General features: G+C 44.8%; 1 protein-coding gene across 2 annotated transcripts in view; it reads right to left on the reverse strand.

Moving 5' to 3' along the window:
* Positions 1 to 18,236: 18,236 nt before the first annotated feature.
* Positions 18,237 to 27,094, reverse strand: part of GRAP2 (GRB2 related adaptor protein 2) — a 40,732-nt gene continuing 31,874 nt past the window's right edge. For both annotated transcript variants that reach the window (XM_069807183.1, XM_009925943.2), the window contains exons 4-8: positions 26,768 to 26,887; positions 24,945 to 25,113; positions 23,205 to 23,336; positions 20,906 to 21,025; positions 18,237 to 19,481 (exon numbers count right to left, since the gene is read on the reverse strand). In XM_069807183.1, coding sequence (XP_069663284.1) covers positions 19,302 to 19,481; positions 20,906 to 21,025; positions 23,205 to 23,336; positions 24,945 to 25,113; positions 26,768 to 26,887 — 721 coding nt within the window. In that variant the 3' untranslated portion in view covers positions 18,237 to 19,301. The remainder of the gene's footprint in view (positions 19,482 to 20,905; positions 21,026 to 23,204; positions 23,337 to 24,944; positions 25,114 to 26,767; positions 26,888 to 27,094) is intronic.

Genomic DNA, 27,094 nt, shown 5'->3' on the forward strand with positions numbered 1-27,094 from the left:
CTGTTCTCGCAGCAATACACACCGACCAAGCGTATTTCCTATATGGAGTTTTTATAAGGTCTGATGATTCAGTCCCCTTCGATATACTCTGACCCTCCGGCTGACAGCCTCGCCGCAAACACTGGTAGAAAGGGCTGTGCAAACAAACTGCCCTCTCTGTCACAGAGGTAACCCAACCCTGCGGGACTGGAGAAGAAGAAACGTGGCAGGCAGGGTGGGGGGAAATACCTGTCTGGGTCCCTTTGGGATCAAGGAATGCATCCCGGTTTCCGCTCTAGAAGAGGGTCATTATTGTTTCAGCTCAGGTTTTCCTCTCTGCTCTTAGCACGGGCTCAAGAGAAAGAAGAAAGGAGAAGGCTGCTTTCGAATTGGGCCGAGGCAGCTGCAAATCCACACAGAACTACACTATCAGCCCTTTGATTTATTTTGATCCTGGGGATTACTCGCTGGAGGGGCTGTGTGTGCGTAGGCAGGGTTGGGTCTCTTTGCTTTTCGTCTTTCTTTGGGTGTTGTTCCAGCCAAGTCCTGGTTAAGGTCTTGCTTACTTTTCTGGTCTGGTTCCAAAACGTTTTCCAAAGGATGTAAACTAACCTATCAGGAAATATTACCTCTTACTGTAACCCTCCCCCAACCCCATTAGAGTGTTTTAAATCTTCTGCCTTCAAAAACCTCCCACGTATATTCTGGTTACTTGGGCCTAATTGCTTCACTTTCCTTTGCGAGGCAGTGCAGGTTGTGCATGAGATAAAGACGTGACACCTTATACTTAGCATTAATTGCAACTGTGCTTGTCCTGAGCATATGCCTCTTGCCAGTCCTTCCTGTGTAATTTCAGTCCCTAAATAGCCCACCTCATGATATATTCTTTGATAAATTTCCTAGCAGTTTTTCTTGCGACATAAACTGCTACAAGCTCTTGTTATAAACCTTTAGGAATAACATTCTGATGCCTTCCCCCTTACCTACATCTTACTTCTCCCAAAAGCAGTCAGCATCTACATGCAAAATAGGAGCAAAAACAGGGGCAGATATATTAAAAAGAAAGTATCATTTTTTTGATAAAGTGGTTGAGAGTTATATAGTAGAAGCCTTTTTTTGAGGGCCAGTATCCTCCAAAACAAAACAACATGATTTACCAAAATGTCTCTGATAACAATACTACCTTTAGGTTGTCTTGTTTTGTTTTGTTTTTTTTCCCTCCATAAAAAGCAGCAACTGGTTAAAAATTACTTTTGCAGAGAAAACAGGTTGGCTTAAGGGATGGAGGATACAAGAGTGTTTTTCACTTCTCAGTGTCCCAGCTGCAGGTTAGCCTGAGGTGATGGGGCTTTGCCGTCTTGAAATGGAAGGGTAAATAAATAGGTGCCTGTGCCATGGTTGTTATTAAACACTATAACTCCTTCCCTGTGCTGGCTGGCACCACAGCAAGACTCGCAAAGGCTTGGTGGAGATTGCATCTTCTTGACTCTCTTCTCTGCAGCCGGGATCCAGGAGTTTGTGGGAAGACTACTACATGCGCAGCAAGCCGCTCTTTGCTTGTCCCGAGTCTGAAATTTCATTTGCAAGGGCTGCCAACCCAGCGCAGGAATGGGTGCATTAGTCACGTCCAAGTATTAGCAGAGCTAAAAAGCCTGAAACAAGGTGATTTCAGGGTGGAGAGGAAGAAGTGTTTGCCTTCACCATTCTCCCTGCAGCGACCCAAAGAGCTGCAGGCAGGTGTGTCACTTCTGCAGCAGCAGTGACAGACTGCAGTCCAAAGGATGAAGAAATGCTTTCAGATGCTTCCTTTCTGTCATATTACACTGCCTCAGGGAGAAAACCTAGCTGCTGAATTGGAGAATTGCCGCAACTGAGTTAAGTGCTTCTAGCCTCCCACTCAGTTCTTCAGCTGTTGTTTCCATGTGAGAGTAAATAGGTAAGAGAGTCCTCTGAAGGGAGCAGAAAGGAACAACTGCGTTCACGGGCGCATTTCTTGCAGCAAGGTATTTGCTGATTGAGCATGCACAGAAAGGCCTTTAGCTGTTTTTCCTGCCTGCTCCCATTCACGGGGCAACAGTTTGAGGCAGTTTCCTGTAAGAAATAGTGCTGACCCAGGTCTCTTGCTTAATCTTTCAATTCCCATATAGGCAAGGACTCAAAACTGGTTGCAATTCAGAATTCAGCTGAGCTACCCTGTGGGGCCTTGGCCAAGTTGTCTGCTGTGCCTCAGTTCCCTATCTGTAAATGAGGAAAATACTACTCTACTTCACAGGACTGCTACAGGGAAGAGCTGAAGAAACAAAAACCCAAACCAACATCACCTATGTTTACTTTGGTTTCTCCTGCAAGGCGGAGGAAAAAAAAAAAAAGACAGCTGTAAAGTCCCTTTGCACATGAGCCAAACCCTGAATGGAAGCTCTTGCTAAAGAAAACAGTGAGGAATAAGCAATGCAGTCTCTGAATAGGATGCTTAATGGCAGCTATAATTATGTAGCTCTCAAATCACAGTGTGCTTTATAGACAAAGGAACACCAGGAACGGGGGTGCTGATAAGTTAAGGCAGCAACAAGTCTACAGCATGGTGTACTTACCTGTGTTCTGGCCACCTGTCAGTGCACATTGCTACCGACTCTTTGGAGCAGAAAATGCTCGCGTGAGAGTTGACGGGAAGAGGAGCGGAGCACAGAGGGAAGGCTGGGGTGGGTGGACCACGCAGAGGCTGGAGGCGTGAGGAGCAGACTGGCAGGAAGCAACTAATGGGATAATCTTGCTATGGTGGAGCAGGCCACCAGCCAGCGCAGCAAGATGAGGTGGGAGATGGAGTTACGTGCTGATGATAAGGATGAGATTTCCCAATGCTATGTGTTGGACAAGAGGGAGTCAGTGGAGGGGATGCAAGAGAGACATGATGTGTCCAAGAGTGAACAAATTTCACTTGAAAAGCTGCATAATTAGTGGAGGAAAGGAGAGCTGTGGGAAGCAGAGATGAGGCTCTGATATCCACAAAGTTTTTGGAAGAATGCTAAAAAAAGGCATGGCAAAATAGGAAGCCCTGTTTTTTATAAGGAAGCGGAAAGAATAGAACTGTGAGGCTTGAATATAGGGAGGAGAAGTTAGAAGCTGGCCCTAAAACTACAAAAATGGACAGGTAGGAAGCAGTTTGGCCCCCACAGTAAATGCAAAACTGTGTGAAGGGAGCAGCATAGGAAAGAAAAAGGGAGCCCTCTGAGGGGAGATGCAGAAGGCTGAAGTGTAGGCTTAGACCTGGAGATGGAACAAGTTGATTTGTAATTCATGAACATAGAGAAAGATACGGCTAGATTTTAAGATGTGCTAGAAGTGTGTTTACTGGGTTTAGAAAATGCCCTTTCCTGATCAGCATACATTGGCCTCTGTTGTGTATTTACCTTAAAAATATCCAGAGACGCAATGTAAAGGAGAAGTCATCTGCTCATGACCTTATCAGAAGCCCCGTAGCTCCAGAGGATCCCTACCTTTCACTCGCTGGTGTTTCTGTCCAGCAGTGCCACAGTGAAGGCAGATCGAGTGGGTGAAAGTCACTCCCGTGAGTCAGAGAAAACAAATAAAAGGAGCCAACCAGACCTCCCTCCTGAAAGGCTGTTTCCAGAGAGACGTGTTGTAGGTGTGAAAGCAAAACTTTACAGGAAGTTATGCTTGAAATCTGCTGTTTCTTTTTTTTGCCTTAGAAATCCAGAACTAAGGCCATAAAAAAAGTACCAGGCGACATTCCTTGCCTCCGTTCTGGCTGCTCTTTCTGTGAACAAATCACCCTTCGGTTTGATCGAGACACCGCACAGCACCATTTATCCCAGGCTGTAATGTTGCTCCAAGTAGGGGTGCACTCCGGCCACCCCAAAGCCACACAAGGAGAAACTAGCGCAGTGCCTCCGTTGTGACAGGAGACACTCCCACCTTGGACTTCAGTAGGGAAGAGCTTCTAAGCCAGCCAGCCTGAGCCATGGTGATGGTCTTGGTCCCGAGACAGTGTCACAGGGACAGTGACCCAGGCTGTTCCTCCCTGGGTCTACGGACACCTGAATTCAGGCTTAGAATATCGTATTTTCAGATCAGCATTGGCAGAAAGATTTGGTTTTGAATTCTTCCAAAAGCAAAACCCAAATGCATAATGCACTTATGTTCCTCCAGTGCCTGTTTTTAGATCCATTTCTTTTGCAAATCAATTAATCAAGATTTCGCTGCTCATTTTAACGTAAGTGGCATTTCTCTTAGGAAGGTTTATAGCTTTCAGTCTTAGGGGTTTAAAAATAATCAAATGGATTCTGAGCTAATCCAGATTCATAAACCATTCTCATCTGTTAATATCTGGACACTTTGATCGTCATATTTAAGACATTCTTTTCTCCAGAGTGGTATTTTTCAGACAGATTGTCCCCCACTACTCTTTATTTTGAGGCTGCGGTACGTTACTGTGCTGCACCCTCATGCAAAACACATAGGAGGAAAGGAAGGGGCGGAGGAGCTGCAGCAGAAATAAGCCATGGCTCTGAGCTTATCCATGTTCTTTTTTCCCCTCTTCTCCTGATGATGGAGAATCCATAGATGTCTCCTTGTGTTTAGCTTATCCTCCTCACCCACTCTTTTCTATTTGCCCTGCCATCCTTTTGTGGGATCTTTTAAAACTCTTCCCTTGTGAGTGACCATGGGCATTTTTTCTTTTACTCTTCCAGCAAGGCTGGCTCAGTAACATGTTTCTGCTTGTCAGACCCCCCCACCTTCTTCCCCACCCTCCTGTATTTATTTTCTTCTGTTGGAGAAGCAGCTGCATCCCCTGGGAAGAGTGCAGCCTGTGGCAGATCCCCATCCCTACACAGCATCTCTGCTCTGACAAGCAGGATGAGAGAGTCCAGTCTTCATGGCTCTACTTCCACTTCGCTGAGGCTGCCAATTAGTAGAGGAAGCGATGATTAGGTGGTTTTTTTTTTTCCCCTCATGCTGACAATTGACCTAAGCCACAGTAAGGCAGGAAATGCAATTAGACAGTGAAGGATCTTGGGAAGGACTGCAACTAATGGCTTAGCATTTTGCATTTCTCACAAACATTTAATTTGTCCTTCTACTATTCCTGCAAGTTGCATATAGGATGTAGTGGGGTCATTTCATCCTCTCCTGTAAGGTAATTGCCTTGTGATCCTCTTTCAACACTGCAGAGCAATGTGAATAACAAATTACAGCTCAAATATCACTCATGCCAATACTTGGGGTAACTGTGACAAGCAATGTGAGGGATGTACTGGTGGCCTTGGTCACCAGGTAGCACGGCAGCTTTCCAGCTAGGCTTCAGCTGAAGGGCATTAGCTGCAGCAAGGCTCTTTTGAGCTTGGGGCCAAATCCACCGTGGCAAGGCAACATCACAGCCTCTGTCCATCAGCTCCAGGAAGCTCTGGCTGGCACTCAACATTGCAGAATGAGAGGCAGTCATGATACCCACAGGAGAACAAGCAGCAACATACATGAGTCCCAGCATGGCCGGCTGGGTAGGCCTGACATTTAGGATGAGAAATGGATAGGCTTCTGCTCTGTGTGTCCAGGACATGCAGCTATATACTGCTGGGGGACTACACAGCAATGCTGGCTAATTAATTCATTCGGCTGAAGGAGGGCGAGTTTGGATTGGGTTGTTTGTCTGCAGCACTAGGTAACCTACTTTTATGAACACTGCCCTAGCAAATTAGTTAGATCAGGGTCATTCCCTGCCTTCATCTACGCAGTGGCCGGCCAGTCCCTTTTGTTCTAAGCAAATCTGCGTTTGGAAGGTAAACACAAGCTACACCCATGGTAACCTTTAGAACTAGGAGCCTTTACAGTTTGCATAATACTGCAGATATATATGCCACAATAATAAATAAGCTAGAGTAATTATGGAATAAATCCTTGCCCCAAAGAGATACCCAGATGTGAATGGTGGAGCACGCTGCCAAACGTAAAGTACAGCTCAACCAGAGAGGAGTGTGCTGCAAACACCCAGGGTTTTTGCAAGAGGAGGGAAGAAAGCCTAGCCAACATGAGCAGGCTCCAAGGGCAAGCTGAAAGAAGTCAGAAAGCCAGAGGGGATGAGAAAGAAAGCAGAGGAGATGTTTAACCACTGTGTGAAGGTGAGGGCCCAAAGACAGGGATTGTAAAAGATGATGAGAAATGTTATGCTGGCAAAAAGAAAGGCATGGAAAAGGAAGAGGAGGTTTGAGTCTGACATCCATGGCTCTGCCATTCTCCTGCTATGCTACCTTTGGCAAATCACTTCACCTTCATCTAACTTCCCTTCTCATCTTTGTACATCTTGGCACTCTGACTTGCAAATTCTTTGGCGTAAGACTATCATTTCTGCAGGCGTATGAAGACCCCACTGCAACCAGGCTTTGAACTCAGCCGGTGCATCTCCATCATGAAGCACAGCAAAATCCGATGGAAGATGAAAAGCTGTTGCATAGACTTGGACACAGGCAGGCAAGGCTCATCTGTTAGCAGGGTCGACAGCCTGTGCTGTGGGGATGAAGGAGAACAGGATGCTGGAGAGGAAAGGGCAACACTGGCCACTGAGAACACAGATTGCTCCTGGCAGTGGGATAAAAGAAAGAGCAATGAAGAGAAAGAAGTGTTAAAATCATGATATGTAGGTGGAGGTGGGGAAGAGACAAGCAATGGTTCAGTAGAAAAGGCAGGTGCTATTTTAGTCAGACTGGGTTAAATTCAGCTCTGATGTAACTCCATTTACGTCAGTTGTAGTCAGTTGAATTACACAAAGGATTAATTTAGGTCAATGAGTTGAGGTGAGAGTGAGTCAGCCCAAAATAAGTTTTGGGGTGCAAGGAAGAGATGTGAAACAAGGACCAGGTGAAGAACTGCAGCCATCCTGGATTTGGAGAGATGTTGAAGAAGGGAGGTTGAGAGGGAGAGGTGGCGAACAAGAGGGAGCAAAGGCAAACAGGCCACAGGACCCTGTGGGGATGTTTGCCAATGTTTTTCATTCCGACCCAGGACAATTTGCAAAGAAAGGCAGTCTGCTCCCTGACCTCTGCAGTGTAGTGGTTATTTACCCCTTAGTCCTTCTCACAGTCCATCTCCCCTTGCCACTCCTCTGGGCAGCTCGCATACCAACATACCATACTCACTGAGAGATCATAAAAATTAAGCTTTGGTTTTATTTTTTATGTTTAATACCAAAACCTTCCAAGTTTAACCCAAAATACACTTTGGATCAGGGTTTCACAGGGCAACAGCTGCATTTAGCATGGAGAATGGGTCTGATTCACTCCTGGTACAGTTTCACTGGAGTTGATGGAAATGAATTTGTTCCATTAATTCTCCAGAGACAGCATGAAAACCAAATGAAACCAGACAGGGCCATTCTCAGGCTGACGAATGCATCTGCACCTTAACTATCACCAGCCTGCCCATGGAACACATGGAAAAAGTGTCTGAAATACTTAATGCCATCTTTAAGTTTGCAAAGAAGTGCCTCTCAGCAACGCATAGAAAATACAAGAATGATGCCACTACACTTAATGAAACAAAACCAAAAAATAATTAAGCACATCTCTTGCTTCCTTCCCATTCCACTCTCTTTTTCTTTCCCTGCACATGCTTTCCATCAATTGTTTCTGATGCCTCTTTTAAATTGATGTTTACTTTCTCATAATTCCATGTACTGAGATAATGTAACACCATGAATCCCTGCGGTTTCTTTTCTCTCCCTATCCTCATTTCTCCTAGCTTTTATTTTCCCATTCAGTTTTTATGTTTTTTGTTCTTAGAAATCATGATCTTCAATTGTATTTTATTTTCATTCCCTTCCTCTATAGCTTGGCCCTGTTTTCATTCCTCTGTTCTCTTGCCCCTTGTTCAGCATCAGCTTTAGTTGGGAGAAGAAGAAAGTCAGTAGGCTAAAAGGTTAAAGATTAACTTTAACCATCTCTTTGACACCTATCCCAGACTCAGCTCCCCCAGTTTCCCACCTTCCACAAATACTTGGTACTGCACAAGAAATAAACACCCACAAAGTGCTCTCATCTCATATTCAATCACCATAATAAATACAAACTCTCTTCTGTAACATTCAATCATTATATTTGGTCTTAATATCATGCTTTTCATCTGCAAACACCCACACAAGCATTGGTTAATTTGTCCTTACAACAGCCCTGCAAGGTAGGTAATTATGTGTTATTATCTCCATTTTACACATAAGGAAACTCCAGGAGAAATTATGAAACTCCTAACAAGCACACATACCCACAAATCTAAACAGGTACTAACTGTATCTTCTACAAATGCACACATGCACATAGTAGTCTACATACGTTGTAGTGTACACTGAAAATAAGGGACCAGCAAGCTCGCTGTAGGACAGGAGAGAGGTGTTTGACACATTACATCCAGCAATAAGGAAACTTCTCAGAACATGAGACCTCCCTGGACAGCCGAGGAGACGTGCAGGAAGCAAACAGCGAGCTCTCTGCAGCATGCTCTGTATTTTCTGGGCAGCATTTCATGACCTCCCTTTCCTTCAGATAAGCAAATGTACAAGGTGAACTCCTTGCCCCCATGTACTTTTTCTGAAGCACCACTGAGGTTTGATTTCATGTTTGCAGTTTCACTGCTGGTGGCCGCCCTCGCTCTATCAACACTTGTTTCTGACAAGAACTTGGGAAAACCCAGTCATGCACAACCCCCAAGTGAGCTCCTGACCTGTTTGAATGCTAATTACCTCTTAGTGCTCTATCCGACTCGTTCTACTGCCTATCAAGATGTCAGGCTGGGAAGATAATAGACCTTCTGGACCACAGGCAGCCGCACGCACAGAACCATAGAAATATGGAAGACACATTAGTGGGAAAGCCAGAGAATGAAAATGAAGACACGAGTAATTAACTTTGATCCAGGATGTCAGCAGCCTGTGCCAGAGTATCCTGCGTGCAGCAGCTCCCCTCCACGGCGGGGACAGGATGCCCTGTTCCCATCCCACGCCGTACTCCCCCGCAGCAGTTCTTGCACAGCAGAAGCTCCAGGGTCTTTGCAGCATCTGGCGGGGTCTGTTTTGGAGGGTCAGATCCTCAAGTGTAGTTATACGTTGAATTCCCACTTATGCAAGGGAGCTCCACTGCAACTAATGGACATTAGACGCCATTAATATAAAAAAATTCAATGTGAAAATAAAGACCTCTGTAAGGATTTGGGCCTTTGTGACTTCCCATTTCATTATCCTCCATTCAGCGTGATGATGAGTCTCTCATGGACTTTGGAGTCATGGTTCAATGAAAACTATCCTCTTCCTCCTTTGTTGGTCCTCCCGTCTTATTTTCTGAACCTGTCACACCCTCTTTCAGCAGACCTATGTCCAGGCAAATGATTTCCATATTGTCTTTCTTTCACCCCTTGTGTTTTGGGTGGGAACAGGGACAAAGCTATAGGACAGAGTTTGCCAAGACGAATATTCATTGCTTATTCCATAAAAACTGACACAAGGCCCTGTGTCTTCTCTGTATCAATAAAAATGTTGTTATGCCTGTATCATTGCTAGAGTTTTTCCTATTCCAGATTTTATTAAAATCCTTTACTGTTTTTAGCTTTTCCAGCCAGGGTTGCGTCCTTGATGTGTTTTGTTTTCTGTGTCAGTTTTCTACATTTCATAATTTCTGCTTTAGAACAATTGCGGTCCCTTTTTTTTCCCCCTAGTTGGCATGTTACTTTTTTCATTTCTAATTGCTGTCAGCTCTGCCACTGAGCCAGCACAGACTGCTGCTTCCTGAAACACAGACGTTGATACCAAGGCTGAAACTTCACGGAGTTCTGCTAAACCTGCTGACTCTGGATTCCTGCATCACAGGGGTCCTCTCAGCTTCATCCCTTATTAATTGCAATCAATCATTCATACCACAGGAGCAACCCAAACTTCCAGACTAGTTCATGACCTGTGTGTCTATGTGCTGTGCAGACGGGGAGGGAAGGCCAGCCCTGTCTTACAAACTACAAGTTGACAAGGTGAGGCAAAGGGATCGTTCCAGGTAAAAATTGCGGTCCTACAGAGATGAGTGGTCTTTGCTTTAAGGACTCTTCTTTCCTCCATGCTCTTTACCTGGGGGGTAAAGGATCAGACCACCAGCAGAGCACCTGTGCTGGCAAGGCACATGTCTGGAGGGGTCCAGCTGCCCCCTGCCCCATTCAGTGGATGTGGGGAAACCACACTGCTTCATCGGGAGCAAAGCTGTGAGAGGGGAAAGCAGGAGCGCTGACAGTGAAGTTATTACTTGCATAGTGGTGCTGCTATAGGTCCTGTAGCACAAACAAGTCTTAAAAGGGATTTCAAGTCAGGGAGGGAAATACTTTACTCGTATAACATGCGCTGAGATGTTCAGATGAGTCAAAAATGCCTGCTGCTTTGGCCATCACAGTGATCTGTCCTGCCTCATTGCCTCCTTGTGCTACTCCTGTCTACTTGCCTGTACCTACCTCTTATCACTAGCTGGAAGCTGCAGGAGCTCTGGGGCATGGCCATCGTGCCAGCACTACAGGACCTTGGACTTGGTATGGATTTAGCATTCCCAAGCACTTATGGCAACTTGGGAATAGTAAGAATAAATACTGAAATAATACTAGGAAAACTTAAAAAACAAACAAACAAAACCCCCAAAACCACAAAAAAAAGAGAGTGCACTAATGTCCATTATAGGTGTAATGAAACAGAAAGCAAGTCTACAAATCTACACACTCTTGAGAGAGAAGGTGATGGGGATGACGAACTTTAGGAACACTGTAGAATGAATTCCAGGATCATAATGAAGCATTTATGCTGGGGATGCAGGAGGAAGGAATTAGAAGCTACGATGATGAAGACAAGAGCTTCCAGCTAATGTGGGAGTGCAAAGGGAGACAGTGGCGGGATGCAAATAGGAGGTTGATGTGATTGCCATGCTGAGCCAGCCAAGCCTTGTTTATACTAGCAGTATACATCCTATTAGAAAGAGTTTTGCACCCACGCTCTCAGTAACAGGATGCTCAACATAAATTTGAATTTTGCATGAACAAAAGACAGCTGCATTAAAAATGGGTTAGTCAATCTTGGTTAATGCTCTCTGAACACAACACGTGTCTTGTATATGCTAGGCTTCAGCCTCCTTGGGCACTGTATTCCTCAAAATGTTAGCTCTTCTTTATATGGGATAGTAATTTACGTACAACACAGTCGTTCTTCACTGACTCCCCTGTGAGGTCTGTTATTCTACACCAGACAGGCCTCCACTGAACACAGTGTCCCCCACTTCCCACTCTGCGGACTGCGTGCAGCCATGCAGGATGCTTGGCTTGACCACTTACTGTGAAACAGTCACGCCACTGTCACCAGCTTGAGTTATTTACTGAGCTGACCTAGCTCTAAGTTAACCAGCTGTTTTTCCTAAATGACACATTTTCCCTGTACAGACATGGTTGGAAAAAAACCCTTTTGCAGCAGCTTTTTCAATAAGCTGGAGGCTGCAGAAATAAGGAAGGTAGAAACAATAAAGCATAATATGAAGGGTATGTTGAGAAGAGCTTTGGACCTGTGGTCAGCTTTGTCTGAGTCATGAGAAAAGAAAACCACAAGGCTTTGACCATATTAGACTGTCTTACACAGGTAAATATAAAGATTCTTTAAATAGATGAAAGATGATAATTATAATTTCAAAGAGGACTAAATCACTACCCACACCCTTTGGCTCCCTACATGAAGATCTTATCAAATTAAAGTATGATCTCTTTCTGGAATAACGAGGCAGAACCTCAGTTGGTAAAAGTCAGAATAGCTCCATGGACTTAAAACATACAACAGCGACTTACTCAGACAACGCTGAGTCCCACTTGCCTGCTCAGATGTCTTCTCAGGTGCCCCCCTCCTCCCAGAGTCACACTCAAGCCTGCACGTGCCACAGCTGCACACTCAAGCTAAAACAGGCTGCTGTTCAGAGACAGCTTCCTCTAGACCTCGGGAAGCCAACATTTCAGAAAAATAGGCTTCATATTTAAATGTTTATTGTAAGGACAATAAACATACCAGTCTTTTGTTAGTAATGGTATCTCCCTTCATAGTGGTTGGCCTTCCATGCACTGACAGAGCCAAAGGCTTCAGAAGACTGAAGGGACAGTCGTGACCATGTTCTCCAGCTTCCCATAACCAAGGCAGGAGTATTTTACCCAGTAAATCTTGTATCCAGACCTCTTGCCAGCCTTGAGATGCAGACTCTGTGGTAGAGACCACGGCAAGCTTGCTATGCTGTTCAAGTGGTTATGAACCTTCTCTTTTAAATATGCATATTTTATTTTTAGTCAGAATTTGTTGAAAGTCAGTGCAAACCACCCATTTGTGTGTCTTGAAGCCTTACCTCTTATTTTTTGAGTCCTAAATTCAAGATTTTATGACTGGTGTTCCAGAGTGTATTCTGCTGTGTAAGTGCTTGTGAAATGCCTCTGCTCTTCAAGTCATGCACATTTTAAATGAGAATATGCAGCTATCATTTTGGTCAGCTGATGCTGAAGATTTAAACTTGTAAGCACTGGTGTGCTCTCCAACCTGATAAACACGACTGATAGCTGCACCACACCTAGAAAGAGAAGCATCAGCAACAGGTGGCACTAATTTAGCTATTTCAAAGGGCAGCAAGGTGCCTCTTGCTATTGGTTTTTTTCTCCTGAAAACTGTTGTGCATGGTCCATTCTCCCCAGAGGTAATGTTGATAATAGCTTGAATGACTGAAGAGCTTTACAATTGTGATCGCGTTAGGAATTAGTTTCTTTCCTGCTTTAATTTACAGTCCCCAAAATAAAAACCACTTACAGCTTTGCTGCTTAAATGAAAAGATTTTTTTGTGAGCTTCCATGGAGGAGATGTAGGATGCAGTGTTTGTAGCAGATCTGAGTTCTCTCCCCCTTTCCTGCCCCACTCCGATCTCCCAAACAAGCTTTAAAGAAAGGATTCGCTACTCATGTAAAGGCATTATGGCAACCTCAAAGCCTAGTAAGTTTTCATTTTGCTGAGTCTGAAGCCTAGGATGAGGTGATCTAATAGCTCTCGCTGCCAGGGCTGGGAGGTTCTGTCTTACCCTTTCCCCTCCTGGCTGTCCATTCCCACCGCTCACGCTGCGCTGGCTCTGGGCCTCCTCACGCTGCCCTTGGTGAGCTGACTCAACTCATTAACTCGGCAAAAAACAAGTGCATCATTTTCTGCAGGGTGGCAGTGAGCTGTTAGATTGACTCACCTGCTCTGATGAAATCACAGCCATTGTTATTAGCAGACCATCTTCATCCGATAACAGGCAAATAGCTGCCATCACAATGGCAAGCTCAGATCTAGAAATAGGTATGCAACTATAGAGAGCTGATTCTCTGCTGCCACATATCCCTCTTATTCACACCTCTGCCAAGTGAGTGTAAAAAGCTGCTAGTTCAGAATGAGCTGTTGGTGGTACACATGCATTCAGCTATGATGAAAATGAATCTAGAAGGAGCAAAGGGCAGTTCCCTAATCCCTTGGTGCTGGTAGCAAACTTGCAGTTGTTTGGGTTTTTTTTCTCCATAAATTTTGATGAGACAAAAAAAAAAAAAAAAGGTTGATGCAGTCTACTTCTAATTCAGCATTTTTCTACCAAACTTTTAGTGTGCTGCACCTGGCAGAAAACATTCACTTATGAGAAGGGTCAGTGCGGACTGGTTCCTGCTGTTTGTTATTACCTGTTGGCGCTGCAGTAGTGCCGTTCTTGGAATTTGACAAGGGAGAGGGACTGGCCAGTACCACAAGAAGTTATGGTCTGAGTCAGACACACTCAGTACAGCTCAGACATAAAAAATACAATGCAAATGACCTCTAGATCAGTAGAGAAGGTACGTCTTTTTTTTTTTTCTTCTTTTCTTTATCTGTGGCTGATATCACTGAATGGTTTACCATTTAACTGAACTTCAGTCATGATATCAGGACACTGTCACCATTTTGCAGCTTTAAGTGCACAGTAGTAGACTCATGTCCTAAACTGCATTTTTCTTCCCACAGATTTGCTCTCATTTTTATTTGTGACAACAAACTTGCCATGGCTATATCTTTCATAAATCTTGGTGGAAGTGAGCCTGTCTGGACTAGCGGGGAGAAGCTGGAAGATATCTAGGGATCTTTTAATTTGTTTGTTTCTTCTTTCTCCCTTTGTTGCCTGAGCTAATTTTATTTCTGCATGTCTACAAGGATCCCTGCACGCCTGCCATTTGTGAAATTTTGCATTTTCATGTTAGCAGGCTGGACATCCGCCAAGTGGCTCTCACTTGCACAATGACAGCAGACAATGTGCTTTGAATTTTCCTTCTGCACAAAGGTCAGTGAACTTTTCCTACTCACTTGCCTGTTTCCCTGCTGTCCTGTAGCTCGCAGATAAGTCCTTGGCTGTTTTCTACTGTCAGTTCTGCTTATGTAAGAAACTTCTTTCACGTCTGATGCAAATTAAGGCTCCTGAATTCTGTCACATGAAAGCTGCCTCTAAAAATTGGAGAAATTGGTAATGCTCTGCCCTCTTTCTCAGTGCTATTAAAGGCTTTATCATACATTCAGTTCATGGTTCCCCACTGAAATGCAAAGCTTTCAGCAGCAAGGAGTGGCTGGGTGTCAGAAACTCTTTAGTCAATGCATATGTTTTAACCAGTAAATGTTACTGCCTGGATCATCTAGGGAACACTAATGGTTTCAACTGATCTCTATAGGGTTTCGTTTAAAAGCAGCTAAGCCAATTGCTTTCAACAAGTATTCAAAACAAGTCTGCAGAGGACTTTTCTATCAGCACAGAGGCAAAAGCTGGGCGATGGGCTTTCTAGTACATCCAGGGACAGCGAGGTGATGGGCTGCAGCTGCAGGGAGGTGTGGGTAGGCTTCTTGGCCACATTGGGCAGGGATGGGCAGCATCAGAAGGAACAGCATTGCCAAATACTTCTCACACCAAGCCTGGCGTAACCCAGACTCCCTGCCAGAGAGCTGCACAAGCAGAACAAGAGGCTGACCACAGCCCTAGCCCAGATGGCTGCATCTCTGTCCCAGCAGACATCCTTGTTGTCCCTATGATGTGACATTGATATAATTAAAGACCTGCTGCTTCCCACTCAGGCTAGAGCTCACCCTTCACCTCACTGCTGGACTACAGCTGCTGGGGCATTGCTCCTGCAGTGCAAAATGTCCCAGCTGATACCACATTGCTGTTCAAGGCTGATTTCTCCTCACCACATGGTCCTGGCTGCTGGATCTTTTGCTTCTGCCATCCTTGGTTACTTTCCACCAGGGCTGAAGGCAAAATGGCCTTCGAAGAGCCTGCAGCATCAGAATGCCATTGGGGAGGAAGAATGAGAGGTGCTGCTGAATAGAAAAGATGATGAAGAGGTGCCTGTCATGAAAAGCTCCAAATTTCCTGCACAGCCCACTGAAATTAAGAACTACTTTCAATTTAAAAAAACAACAGCAGCAACCCAGGAACTTGTTGTATCTCTGGTACAGGGGGGACTGGCCTAGAACCTGACCAGGTGCTGACTTTGTGGCAGCACTGTGGATTGTCTCCCTGGTGCTCTTAACGCTGTCAGCAGTCGGATGGGAACGAGCCATGTTCCCATCGTTTCTGCAGCACACTCCAAGAAGTGCAGCTGTTACAGTAAGTGCGTACACCAAGACAGACATCTCTATTTTGTGGCACAGAAACCCACCTGGACAGATTTCACATGAAAGATTTCCATTTACTGTTTTTCACTCAGCCTTATTACTCACAGAGACATTTCTAAACAAAATATGGATCTGCAACAGAGTGTAGGCGAAAAGTTCAGACAGGAGAAATCACAGCTCAGCTGTACACATCAGACTTATTTTTCCATGTGCAAGTCCAGCTTCCTCTGTTTCATTTGTTATAATAATGTTGCCTTCCCACATACTTTTCCTACTTTTATCTCTGTTTACAATCTCATTTCTCATGAACTGTCTTTCTTGCTTAAGAAAAATACCAAACAAAATACTTCCCTGTGTTCCTCTTTACTCCTTCCCATTTTGGTTTCAGAGTGGGCTCTCTCAGGATGTGTTCTGGAGGGTTAGTTCTTTACGAAACATTGACAAATGTCAGGTCAACTCAGTGCGCTACACTGTCATCTTAAGGCTCCTGTCCTACGTTGCTAACACATGCCTCTTGCATGGGCAATAGAATGTGAGGTTTTCACAGCACAGGTGTAACTGCAGCACCACAGTATTAGCAAAGATTGTGTTACAATTAAAACCTGTTGGAAGAAGGAGCAGGAAGGTTGACAGGATATATGGGTGGAGGAGAGGAGCGTCTCTCTCTTTTTCATTATTAAGTGACCTGATCTATGGGAGATACCATTTCATGGGCAGACTACAGCAGAAAATGGCACAGGGCATGGAAAACACCTCCATCCTGTGGCTACAGCACCTTCTACTGCAGCAAAACTCCCCTCTTTGCCCATACCTCTCCTTGTATGCAGAGACTCCATTGACTTGGGAAAGGCTGCGGTTCTTCTCTGTGCTGTTGTTTTGCTGGGAGGAAAACAACTTCTACTGTGGGAGGGTACAAAAATGCAGTCTGACGCCTGTGCCTCCCAGCTACTGGCATGTACAGTAAAGGCAGGTAGCATTGCCTCTACTCTGGGGAGCAGGCAAGGACAAAAGCAGAGGCAAGTGAGACCGGGTCTTGCAGACCAAAGCTTGGCCAGCTGCACAAGGCAGTGCAGAACATGGCACTAGTATAGTTATCACGGGCGCCATGATACCTTTGCCTCCTAGTAATTTTGGTGTCATGAGGTGCTGCTCGTAATAGGAAATCATGATTTTACTGTGGTTGTGGTATGTTGTCCATAATTAGTGTGCAGTCCTTTAACGCTAATTACCTTAAGTATTAATTCCTTAAACATCAATTAAAAAAATCACGTGAAAATTTACCTCTTCCTCCAACGAATCATGAGTTAACATGGGGGTACTTACCATGTACTACTTCAATCTGCTTAATTAGTTAATCTCTGTAAAGGGGTTTCAAATGTGTGAAGAGCTATCAAACTGCTAAGTACATTATCTTCAATTAATTTTGTGCAACTACATCTTCACTACCAAGAGGGTCTTTAGAGTGCTGAGGAAAGGAAAAGGAGACATTGCTTCTAATTTTAAAAGTAACTAATCAAAAAAAAGGAATTAATTGAAAGATGATTTGACATGGTGGGAATAAGGGTGCATATACCATTTCTTCTGTTTTAGCCAGACCTGAATATGAAAGATTCATCATTCATATCCCTCCTCTGCCTTTACTGGTCTCCGGTTTCTTTGCTTCCATCTTCCCTGGTCTTAATTCTCAATCTCACTGAATATTAACCCTCTCTCTTCCAAATTTGATATTACCTTAGCAAAAAAAAAAAAAAAAAAAAAGTTTAAAAAAAGCAAATCACAACAAAACACTTCTCAAACGGTGGAGTCACTGAGGTTATACCCTCACACCAACCCAATAATAAGGTAGCTTGTTCCAAAAGAAGCCTCATGGACTTCACTTCAAAAGGAGATGCTAAAGGCCCAGAGCAGAGCTGCTGCAAGAGCGCAGGGCCAAGTCCAGTCCAAGAAGTCATACAGTATCTCTCCATGTCCTGAACCACCCTGGTAGCCAATGGAGATAAGCTCTTATAATGTGTCTGTCAAAGTTTTCTATTCTATTTAGAGCTTATATGCCTTGTTAATTATTCTCATTTTACTTCAGTCATTAATAATCTGCTTTTGGTGGAGTTCTCTCAAAAATTTGACAATGGGTTCTTTCTGCTAACACTCTGTCTATCTGGCAGCTTTATTTAGGCCAGCTACATTGAATTGGACTTTACCAAGAACCTATTTCCTGGATTATTTTTCTCCCACTGGGACTAACAAAAGATAAGAACATTTTTCTTGCTGGGTCTGATTTGTTTTTAAAGTTTTTCACTTGCCTTTTCTTTCTTTCCCAAGAATGATAAATCATCACTTCCTTGCTGACTGCCAAGGTCCCACATGTTGTGAAAAATTCAGGCAGCTTGTTTAATATCAAGTTGCCTGAGCAGTGGTTATGCAGCAGTGTCTCCTTCACAGGGTTTGGATCATTTTTAAATGTGCATTTGCAGTATATTTGTATCACATCTGGCCATTCGCTTAGCAATGATTTGAAAAACTTATTCATTTACCTTGTTTCATCCAAAAGAAACTGGAACAGGGAACAGACTATTTGATGGCCACAACTTTATTCTCTGCATACTGTAAAGTAACAGCTTAACCTGTTGGATGAGGCATTCCACCAGCAAGTCAGAGTTGTGTACACAGTGATCCTGAACACACCACGTTCTCAGGGAAAGAACTTCTGCCACCAAACCAGAAAAACCTCTTCTCTCCAACCCCTCCCCAATTCAGTTTTACAAAAGGAACCAGTGAGGGATATTCATTGTTATCTGATCCAGTGAATATTAATTTAGCTGAAGGGCCTAACCTGCTCTAACCAGGATGCCTAACAGAAGCGCAGGTACCTCAGAGAGCAGCTTGAAAGTGGGACAAGTTGTCATTACGGGGTGCAGAAAGAAGAGCAGGACTATCAGAAGAAGCAAAGAAAGTAGCTTCTAAGCCTCCCATACCTTCACCACTGGTTTGTTTGTACAAAAGCTTGCAGGATCCTTTCCCTTCATCTGGTATATCCATACAGTCCATACCCACAGAAAGTACTAGAGGGGTAAGCCAGAAACTATTTAGAAAAGTCAAGGTTGCCTTGCACCTCAGCCTAAGGCCCCCTCACTTTCCTCCCCTACCTGAATGATAAATGTGATTACTAATGATCATTTAATACACGTGGGTGTTCCTCCTGCCTCTGAAAGAAAGGTGAAATGGAGCCTGGAGAGACTACCAAGTGCTACCAGATCCAAAAGGAAGGGGTAGGGCTACCTGAATACTGAAGCCTGACTTGTCTGAGGTGCATTTCCACAGAACAAACCTAACTGCAGGAAGTTATCAATACTTAGCCAAAGAAGTGACAGGGCAGGGAGGATCCAGCAAGGTCTCAATGAACAGTCCAGGATTTTTGCTGTCTCCCCTTCATGGATGTGAAAAATAGGGGAAAAAATTCCTATCCTCTTCAAAGGGTTCCCTTTCATACCAACATTTCAAAAGATCAATTGCCAATAAATTAAGACAAAACCAAAACCACCGTATGTCCTGGGGGCAATGGAAGATGCACTCCCTCTCTGTCCCTGTCATGTCAGAAGAGCAGCTCCAACATGCCCCTCTGGGGCATACTGTGCCCTCACAGGGGCACTGGTGTGACGTAGTTGGCAGGGAAGAGACCCAGTTCCCCACGCAGACGTCCTTTCCACCATGATGGGTTGGAGCTGTCCAGAACCTCTAAGATGTCTCCACTGCGGAAGCCCAGCTCGTCATGCTCCACAGCATCGAAGTCGTACAAGGCACGGACCCATAGCGTTCGCTGAAAAGGAGATAGAGACAGGCAGGGAACAATGAGCCAGGACTCTTAGAAATCATCCTCCTGTCACCTCTCTTATGCCCCATTCCATATGGTCAGTAAGAGAGGACAAGCAATGCTGAAATTGAGACCATCTTGCAATTAAACCAGGAAGTGGCCAAGACGCCAGGAAGGAGGGACCAATTTTCCGGGACACCAAGGGAGGGTGCTTGGGTTCTCAGCACCCTCAGTATATTCATGGGTATTCACACCACAAGGTGAAAAGTCAGACTGAGAGCAGGTCCTTAGGAAATAGTGTTCACATGGCTCTGTCTCCTCCGCCCTGTAAGATCAGCTGTGGTAGCCATGTTTGAAGCCAGTTACGAGACCACAGAGAAGGGCTCCTGCCTGAGTCCTGCTGGGCTGTACACTATAAGCTAATGGCTCTAGGGAGGTGAGCTGGTGCTGGTACAGCTATAGAAATGTGCCCTTGGCCAGCAGAGGACTATGAGGGATACATCAAGAGAGCCAGCACACAGGCAAGTCTAGTGAACATTGTAAAGAATGATACTTGCTCTTTCAGGCACTTCTGGGGCATAGGGGAGGGTCTTAAACCTTCTTTGAACTCTCCCCAAAGTCAGTCCCCTGAGATCAAAAGGATTTAGGAACTGTTTGGGTTTATCAGTTTATAAATGAGCACTATGGTCAGATTTTTTTTCTTATGAGAACTTTGTCATAAGAGACTTTGCAGTCAATCTCCCATTTTTATCAGAAATCAGATTTTAAAGGACATTGCATGGGCTTCTTTTCTGAGAAATTGTTGGCATGCACACCATGGGGCATGGACAATTTGAGAGGTGCAAGTGCATTGCAAGGCAGAAGGAGCACTGTAGCGTGGCACAGTATCACGAGGCAACTTATCATGGGGACTTAAAAAGAGTACTGTACGTCTAGCTACTGTGCTTAGGGAGGCCTGGCTGTGGCGGCAAAGATACTTGATAGTCCCTTGCATCAGTGGGCATGAAGCTCTTCTAGGAAAGATCATTAGGTTTTCAGAAATGTCTTCTGCTGGACTGGATCCATGCTTGACCCAAACCCATGGGTGAGCTTGGGCTCATTCACAATGTCCCAGATGCCTTTTTTTTTGAGCTCATGCTAAGTTCCCTCTTCTACTAAGTCTGCACATTAACTAAGACTGGCCTTGAGAGCAGTCCTAGAACTACACTCATATAACACTGTAGTCCTACCTTCAGAGTGCCCCAGAAGCAGATTCAAGTGGCTGGGGTAGAATCTTGAGACTCAAAAACACCTTCTAAGATATGTCCCGACAGGCTTAATACACTATTCCTCATGCAACTGCTGTGCAGGTGACATTGCCCAGACTGCTTGGCCATTGCTAAGGGACCCATTGAGTTGGGCAGATGGGGCCTTCCAGGTACATCACCTACCGATGTCTGCTGGTGCAGCGGGTCTGTGTGTCTCCGTTGCATAGCTGCTGCACTTCCTTGGCTGTGATCCCTTAGTCCATGCAGCCCATCTTTCCTGTCCAGACTCCCACCATATCTATCCTAGAAAGAAAACACCAAGAGAAATTCACGTATATGCTGAGATGTATAAATGAGGGGCTTTAAGAGTCATTGGTGGCCAGGAAGTAAGGGTCCAACCCTCAAGTAAATCATCTTAGATGTCTACTTCCAATACAATCCCTGTGCTGCAGTTCTGCAAACAATGCCCCTCATGGGAGAAGTCACGTTAGACTGTTCTATTTTGGATTTTTCTTCTTAGAAGTTGAAAGTTGACTGTCCTCAGCTGTGTTCCACAGCTGCTGGGAAAAGTGGTCAGAGAGGAGCTTTTTTGGCCTCTGGGACTTCTGGAGAAAAACCCAAGGCTGTTCTAACTCACAGGTGAAAAGTCATGCTTGCCAAGGAGACTTTTGCCAATCTGGAGTCATTATGCCCCAGTCCTGCCCACTCCTTGCTCTTCTTCTGTCCCAAATGCTGGTGGAATGGCAGCAACGCTGACACAGCTGACTGTATCTGAAGACTCACTACTTTACTTTTTCTTGGGCTGCTCCACGTTGTAAAAGGCAGGGAGCAAGTCTGAGAATCCAGTAGCCCAATTAACAGGAAGAAAGAGACAAAATCAGGTTCAAAGAAAAGAAGCCACATGACCACACATCTGAAGTCATATCAACACAAATCAGCCCAGACTGCTGGAGAGAGGAAGTAGGCAACAACTAGGGAGCAAGTTCTCTTTTGTCTGCACAGCTGAGAGGCACTGAGTGTCTTCATCCCTCCAGGCCCTTAGTGCATGCACTAAGCTTTTTTTATGATAACGGTGTGACAGAATCTGTTATCATGTTAGCTCAGCTTGCAGCAGTGCTTCAGTGACACAGGGTCTGATCAGCTGTGTCAACAAAGGGGAGGAAGAGCAACAGCTTGTGCTTGCTGTTGCTTGTAAACAGCTTTCACCCTCTCCCTCTCGCTGCTTCCTTTCTTGCACCCACTTCCAAAAACTCCCTTGGTCTCACTTGCACTTTTGTCAGCAAAAAGGTTGCTGAGGCTGCCTGAGACTGGAGCACAATTTGCACCTCACCTTTCCCTGCCAGAAAGTGAGTGAACCCACTTTGGCTTTGCAGCTGCAAGACTTACTACATAGATGCTTCACTCCTATGAGCGCTTCTGCTCTGTATCAAATGTGACTCATGCATAGACTGTGCTCCAAAGAGTAAAGGCCCTCAGCTTTGTCAGAAGCTGTGTTATTCCATTAGCAGTCCCCTGACAGGCAACACCGGTTGTCTGAGAGAGAACAGCCATTTCACGATTGTCCCTGGCCTTGTGATGTGCGAGTTCTCATGCCTTAAGGGTCATGGCTTCGGATTTCTTCCCTTCAGTAGGACAAGTCCTCTCCTTGGATGATGCTACACTGTCTCTAGCTGGAGAGATGAGCCAACCCCAGGAAAACTACTTCTGCCCAAAATTAATCAGGAGGAACTTTGAAGACAGTACCAGGTACTGCTGTTGTCCTCTATGCAAGCAAAGGAGTAAAGAAACCTCATACATCAGGGATGCAACATGATGAAAGAGTGAAGAGAGGGCCCAGAAAAGGGAGGAGGAGGAGGAGGAGGAGAAGGAGGAATGTTCTGAAGGAAACCAAACTCTCCGAGGGTTACCATAATCATTTCTCATTCCTGTGTTGTGTTTTGTGGTGCTGAATGTCAGTAGTATAACTCAGAAAAAGGAAACCTTGCTGCCTGTTTCTTTTGTCCCACAGACTAGAGACAAGTTCCTGAAACCATATATGTGTGTGTGCAAGATTTCAGAGTGTTTTTCTGCTCTCTCACTGGGTGATACCTTATGTCCTTTCCTAAGCAAAGCAAGAACATGACACCATTCCTTGTTTTCCAGTTTTTGGGATGGAGCCCCCAAAAATCCCTGTGAGTACTCCCAGGTTCCCAGTGAAATGGCCACTGCACACTGACTTCTATTTTTTGCTGGTTTGTCAATGAGTCACAGATCACAGAACTAAATAAAAGCCCACATATTTATTGCACATCAAAAGAGCTCCCCAGGCCAACACAATCAATTGCTGCTATTCTCATACGAAGACCTAACTGACTCTGCTTCATAAAGCAGGTTCAGGGTGGCAGATCTCTGACAAAGTGACTGTTCACTCGCTACCAAGCGATTAAGGCCAGTGTTTCATGTACCTGGGCTTGAAGTCCCAGCCCCTCATTCCTGGTAGTACCTGTTGCTGCTGCAGTATAGGGATAGGATGCTCTACATATCTCTTGGATATAGAAGAATGGTCTTCTCCAGCTGCTCCACCCAGGTGGAATCCTTCCCGGACCATCCGTTCCAGGCTCCCACCACGCCTCTCCTGATGGAAGAAAGACCACAAAAGTGAGGTCAGGTTTTGCTTCTCACCACATCCTCAACTTAGCAGTCATTGCACACTGATCACTACCACTACCCTCTACCTTGGAAGCTCTTCCAAAGGAAAGATCCTTTAGATCTTTGTTATAGCCATTCCCCATCTGAAGAGTGGGTAGTAATAGAAGGTGCTGGGCTGAAAATGTGGCCACTGATGTGAGGACTGGCACAGAAGCTGAGCTCTTTTTGGAAATACTGCCCTTAGACTTCATTTGTCTCTACACTGAAATCTGTATATTGCTATCATTTTATCATATGGCTGTAGTATCTAGAAATTTGAATTGTGAACAGAAACCCCACTGTGACGAGTGCTAAATATACCCTGCTGAGCCCATCACCATAACAAATGTACAGAGTGTTTGCCAAAGCAAACTTGACTCCTGTTCTTTCATTTGCCTGTCTGCATCTTGGAGCAAATGCTGCTCTCTTTCTCTTCCTGCTCACAGTCAGCCCAAACAGGTTGTTTTACTGATATACATGCATACAGTCTTCCTTTCTCCTTCCCCAGACAATTCTTTGCTGTGATCTCTCTCTCATAGGTCCCATAGTCTCTATTTTATACCTTACTAATGCATTTTTAAAGCTTTGTGTAAGTGGTCTAGAAGGAGACAACACTACAAGCCCCTTCTTCAGACTGAAAAATATATCATCTCTCTTTTGGAGCCAGCAAGAATGACCCATGTGCAGCCTATAAAACTTTAGCGATGCCATGAGCAAGTCATGTACTTTCTGCCTTGCCTTTACCTGCATATCTTGGTAATTTAATACCAGAATCCGTTTCCCAGTAGAGGAGGACTTTGGTTACTGCAGTTACTAGGCATGTTCACTCCCAGTACTGTGTGTGCAATGCATAGCAGTCTCTCCTATGTCATATGCTTCTTCCCCTGGCACAAAACCAGGCATTCATTGGGCTGGGATTTCCCTGCCTTCTCAAACATCTACTACATCTTCCCTGAATGCACAGCTTGTTCCCATATCTGCTATGTTCTCAGCAGTACTTTTCAGTTCCTATCAGCCACTGCTGCAGGTTCTGCCATCAGTTCCTCCACACTCCGTACTGTGTTTGCTCGGTAACAGGAGATGGACAATTCCTCTGAGCAGACAAACTTTCAACTGTAATAACAGCTGCACTCTGAGTGCATTCAAGGACACTAGGAAACCAGACTCAAATTCTTCTCAGACGCAACCTACCAGTCAGCTGTGTACCTGCCCTTATGAAATCTAGGCATTTCAATAAGGTAAGTCCTGCTTCCCTTGTATGTGTAAGGCATCTTAGAATTTCAGCTCTGGGGCCTTAGCACAGCACCTCTATGCAGATTTGCAGCACTGCCTATTGCTATCCAAAACAGAATCAGAAAATTCTGCTCAGTTATATAACTGCACATACAACTGAATCCACTAAAATCTGTATTGCAGGGCCCACCAGCGTATTGATGTGACTGGGTGTCCAAGGACAGACTCTCCCTCTCCACTGCCCTGATGCATTCTCATGGGATGAATTCCTTCCACAGAAAGGTTTCTTACTGAGAAACTCCTAAGGATAGTTTGTGTTTACCTTCTCTTCTCGGCTGTTGTCCCTCAGGAAGATCTGCTTCTGCCTGGAGATGGAAGTTGTCTTGTAGTAATCCACCAGCTTGTTTAGCGAGTGGAATTTCTCTGTCCACAAGTAATAGTTACCCTTTGAATCCCTCATCACTTTGAAGTGTTGCACATCATCTTCATGCCTGGATCCAATTGGAAAAGTAAGACATCATCAACCAGATTGCACTTTTATCTTTTTTGAAAAAGCCTTTTCCAGAAGGGCACCAAAGCTTCTTTCTTGACCAAATCCAGACTTCTGGAAAATAAAGCAATGGCGATCTTTGTGTGTACTGGACCTAGATGTGGCTCTATATTTCAAAAGACTCATCAAGTTACAAACCTGGAGTGCCACAGGGCTGCCCAGTCACAAAGCACTATCGGAACAAAGCATAGGGTTTTAAAGCCTCTCCTTTGAAATAAAGGCCAGAGGAGCTTTCAGGGCCACAAATAGCTAAAAGCTTTATTCCATATTTTGTATGGGAGACAAAGGTGAAGTTGTAGTCTACGCACTAGCCTCTGCAGGTTCCTGTTAACATCCAGTCTGCACTGACTACAAGAGATGTATTATACCTTTTCACACCACAGGCATCACCACTACATGCAGATGTAGCCACATGAAGCCATACACTGAGTTTTGTAATTGTATAATATCTAGTGTAATATCATTACTACTGGTCATTCTCCCTACCCAAATGAAAAAAAAAGGAAGGAATTATTGGTTGCTGTTACAAGCCAAACTAACAGTCTCAACTTTCTGTCCCTGCTCCTCCCCTGCAACTCCCCTCCTCTTACTTCTGCTCAAATAAACTAAACGGGGACCAGGCAGGAACTGAGTGCTATCCTGGAGTGCTATAGTCACACAAGCTGTTAAAGTGTTAGCATGGTTTTGGTTTAAGCAAAAAACCATCCCCTAGATAGTGCTGGGCCATGGGTAGGGGGACAGAATGGGTCCTAGTTCCTGGACCAGGAACTGTTTGCAGTGAGCTGCTTGAATACAGCTGTTCTGTTCTGTGGGGTGAAGAGGGTTTAGCCACATGGATCTGAGATCTGCCACATTGCTTGACCTCAGGGCCAGAGAAGGAGCCTAACTGTACTTAGTTTATTGGTGTAGATGTAACCAGAATGTTTTCCTGCATTCCTCCCCGGTACTTTTTGAGCTCCCTGAATCAGAAAGTGCACACTGCTTGGAAAAGACACTGCTAAGCACTACTCTAACTTAAAATTGGTTATCAATTTTTTGACTGAAAATTGGGAAACCAACCATCATTTCAGAGCTCTGCTCTGAAGCAAATGCTCTGAGAAGGGCTGGGCTACAATAAGTTGCTGAAATGCAGCTGGGCTGCAAGCAATGGAACGCCATTCCTGTCCAATGGCTGTTTAGTGACCTGTGGGAGATAAGTTAACAATGTAATAGTCATCTCTTAATGAGTAGTAGTGGAATGCTTGGATTCAGTGACCAGAGCTGTCAGGGAATTAAAACAAATGGAAGGCATGTGTTTTGCACTGTGGGAATTGTCCCATGCACCACTCTGCTTTGCTGCAGCTCTTTCAGAGAAGCAGGTCACCAGGGGTTGCAGCTTTGGAATGGGGCATTCACTGTGTCACTTGAAAAGAGGCAGAAACATTTGGGAATCAGATACCTAATTTGTTCTCATTCACAACGCAGCAGCACTGCCAGTGACTGGCAGCATGCAAACTTCCCAAGAGGCTATGTCACATTAGGAATCCTGTCAAGAGGAGGCTAGGGACACGATTAAACAGGAAAAGAAGCAGGAAGATGCTATGAGAAGCAGATACCTGACAGAGATGGAGAAGTCACCATGAGAGTTCTGACTGGCTCGGACGATGAAGGAGCCAACTCCTTTGCTCATGAGGATGTTCTCTGCTTCGTGGCGGGATATCCTCTCATCAAACCAGCTGTCAAGTGGGAAAAATCATGGAGACGTGAATAAGGAATGTGAATTAAGATGAGGAACAAAAAAATTGAGGGAAGGGAGAATGTGAATAAGCAGGGTGGAGGAGAGACAAAACAAAAGGATCAGAGGAGCCCGCATGACTACTCCCAGTGGCCATGTACATGCTAAGGTACAGGGTTTTGATGGGTGCAGACCATTTTCTTTGAGC

This window comes from Haliaeetus albicilla, chromosome 19 (assembly GCF_947461875.1).
Source record: "Haliaeetus albicilla chromosome 19, bHalAlb1.1, whole genome shotgun sequence".
NCBI classification, from domain to species: Eukaryota; Metazoa; Chordata; class Aves; order Accipitriformes; family Accipitridae; genus Haliaeetus; species Haliaeetus albicilla.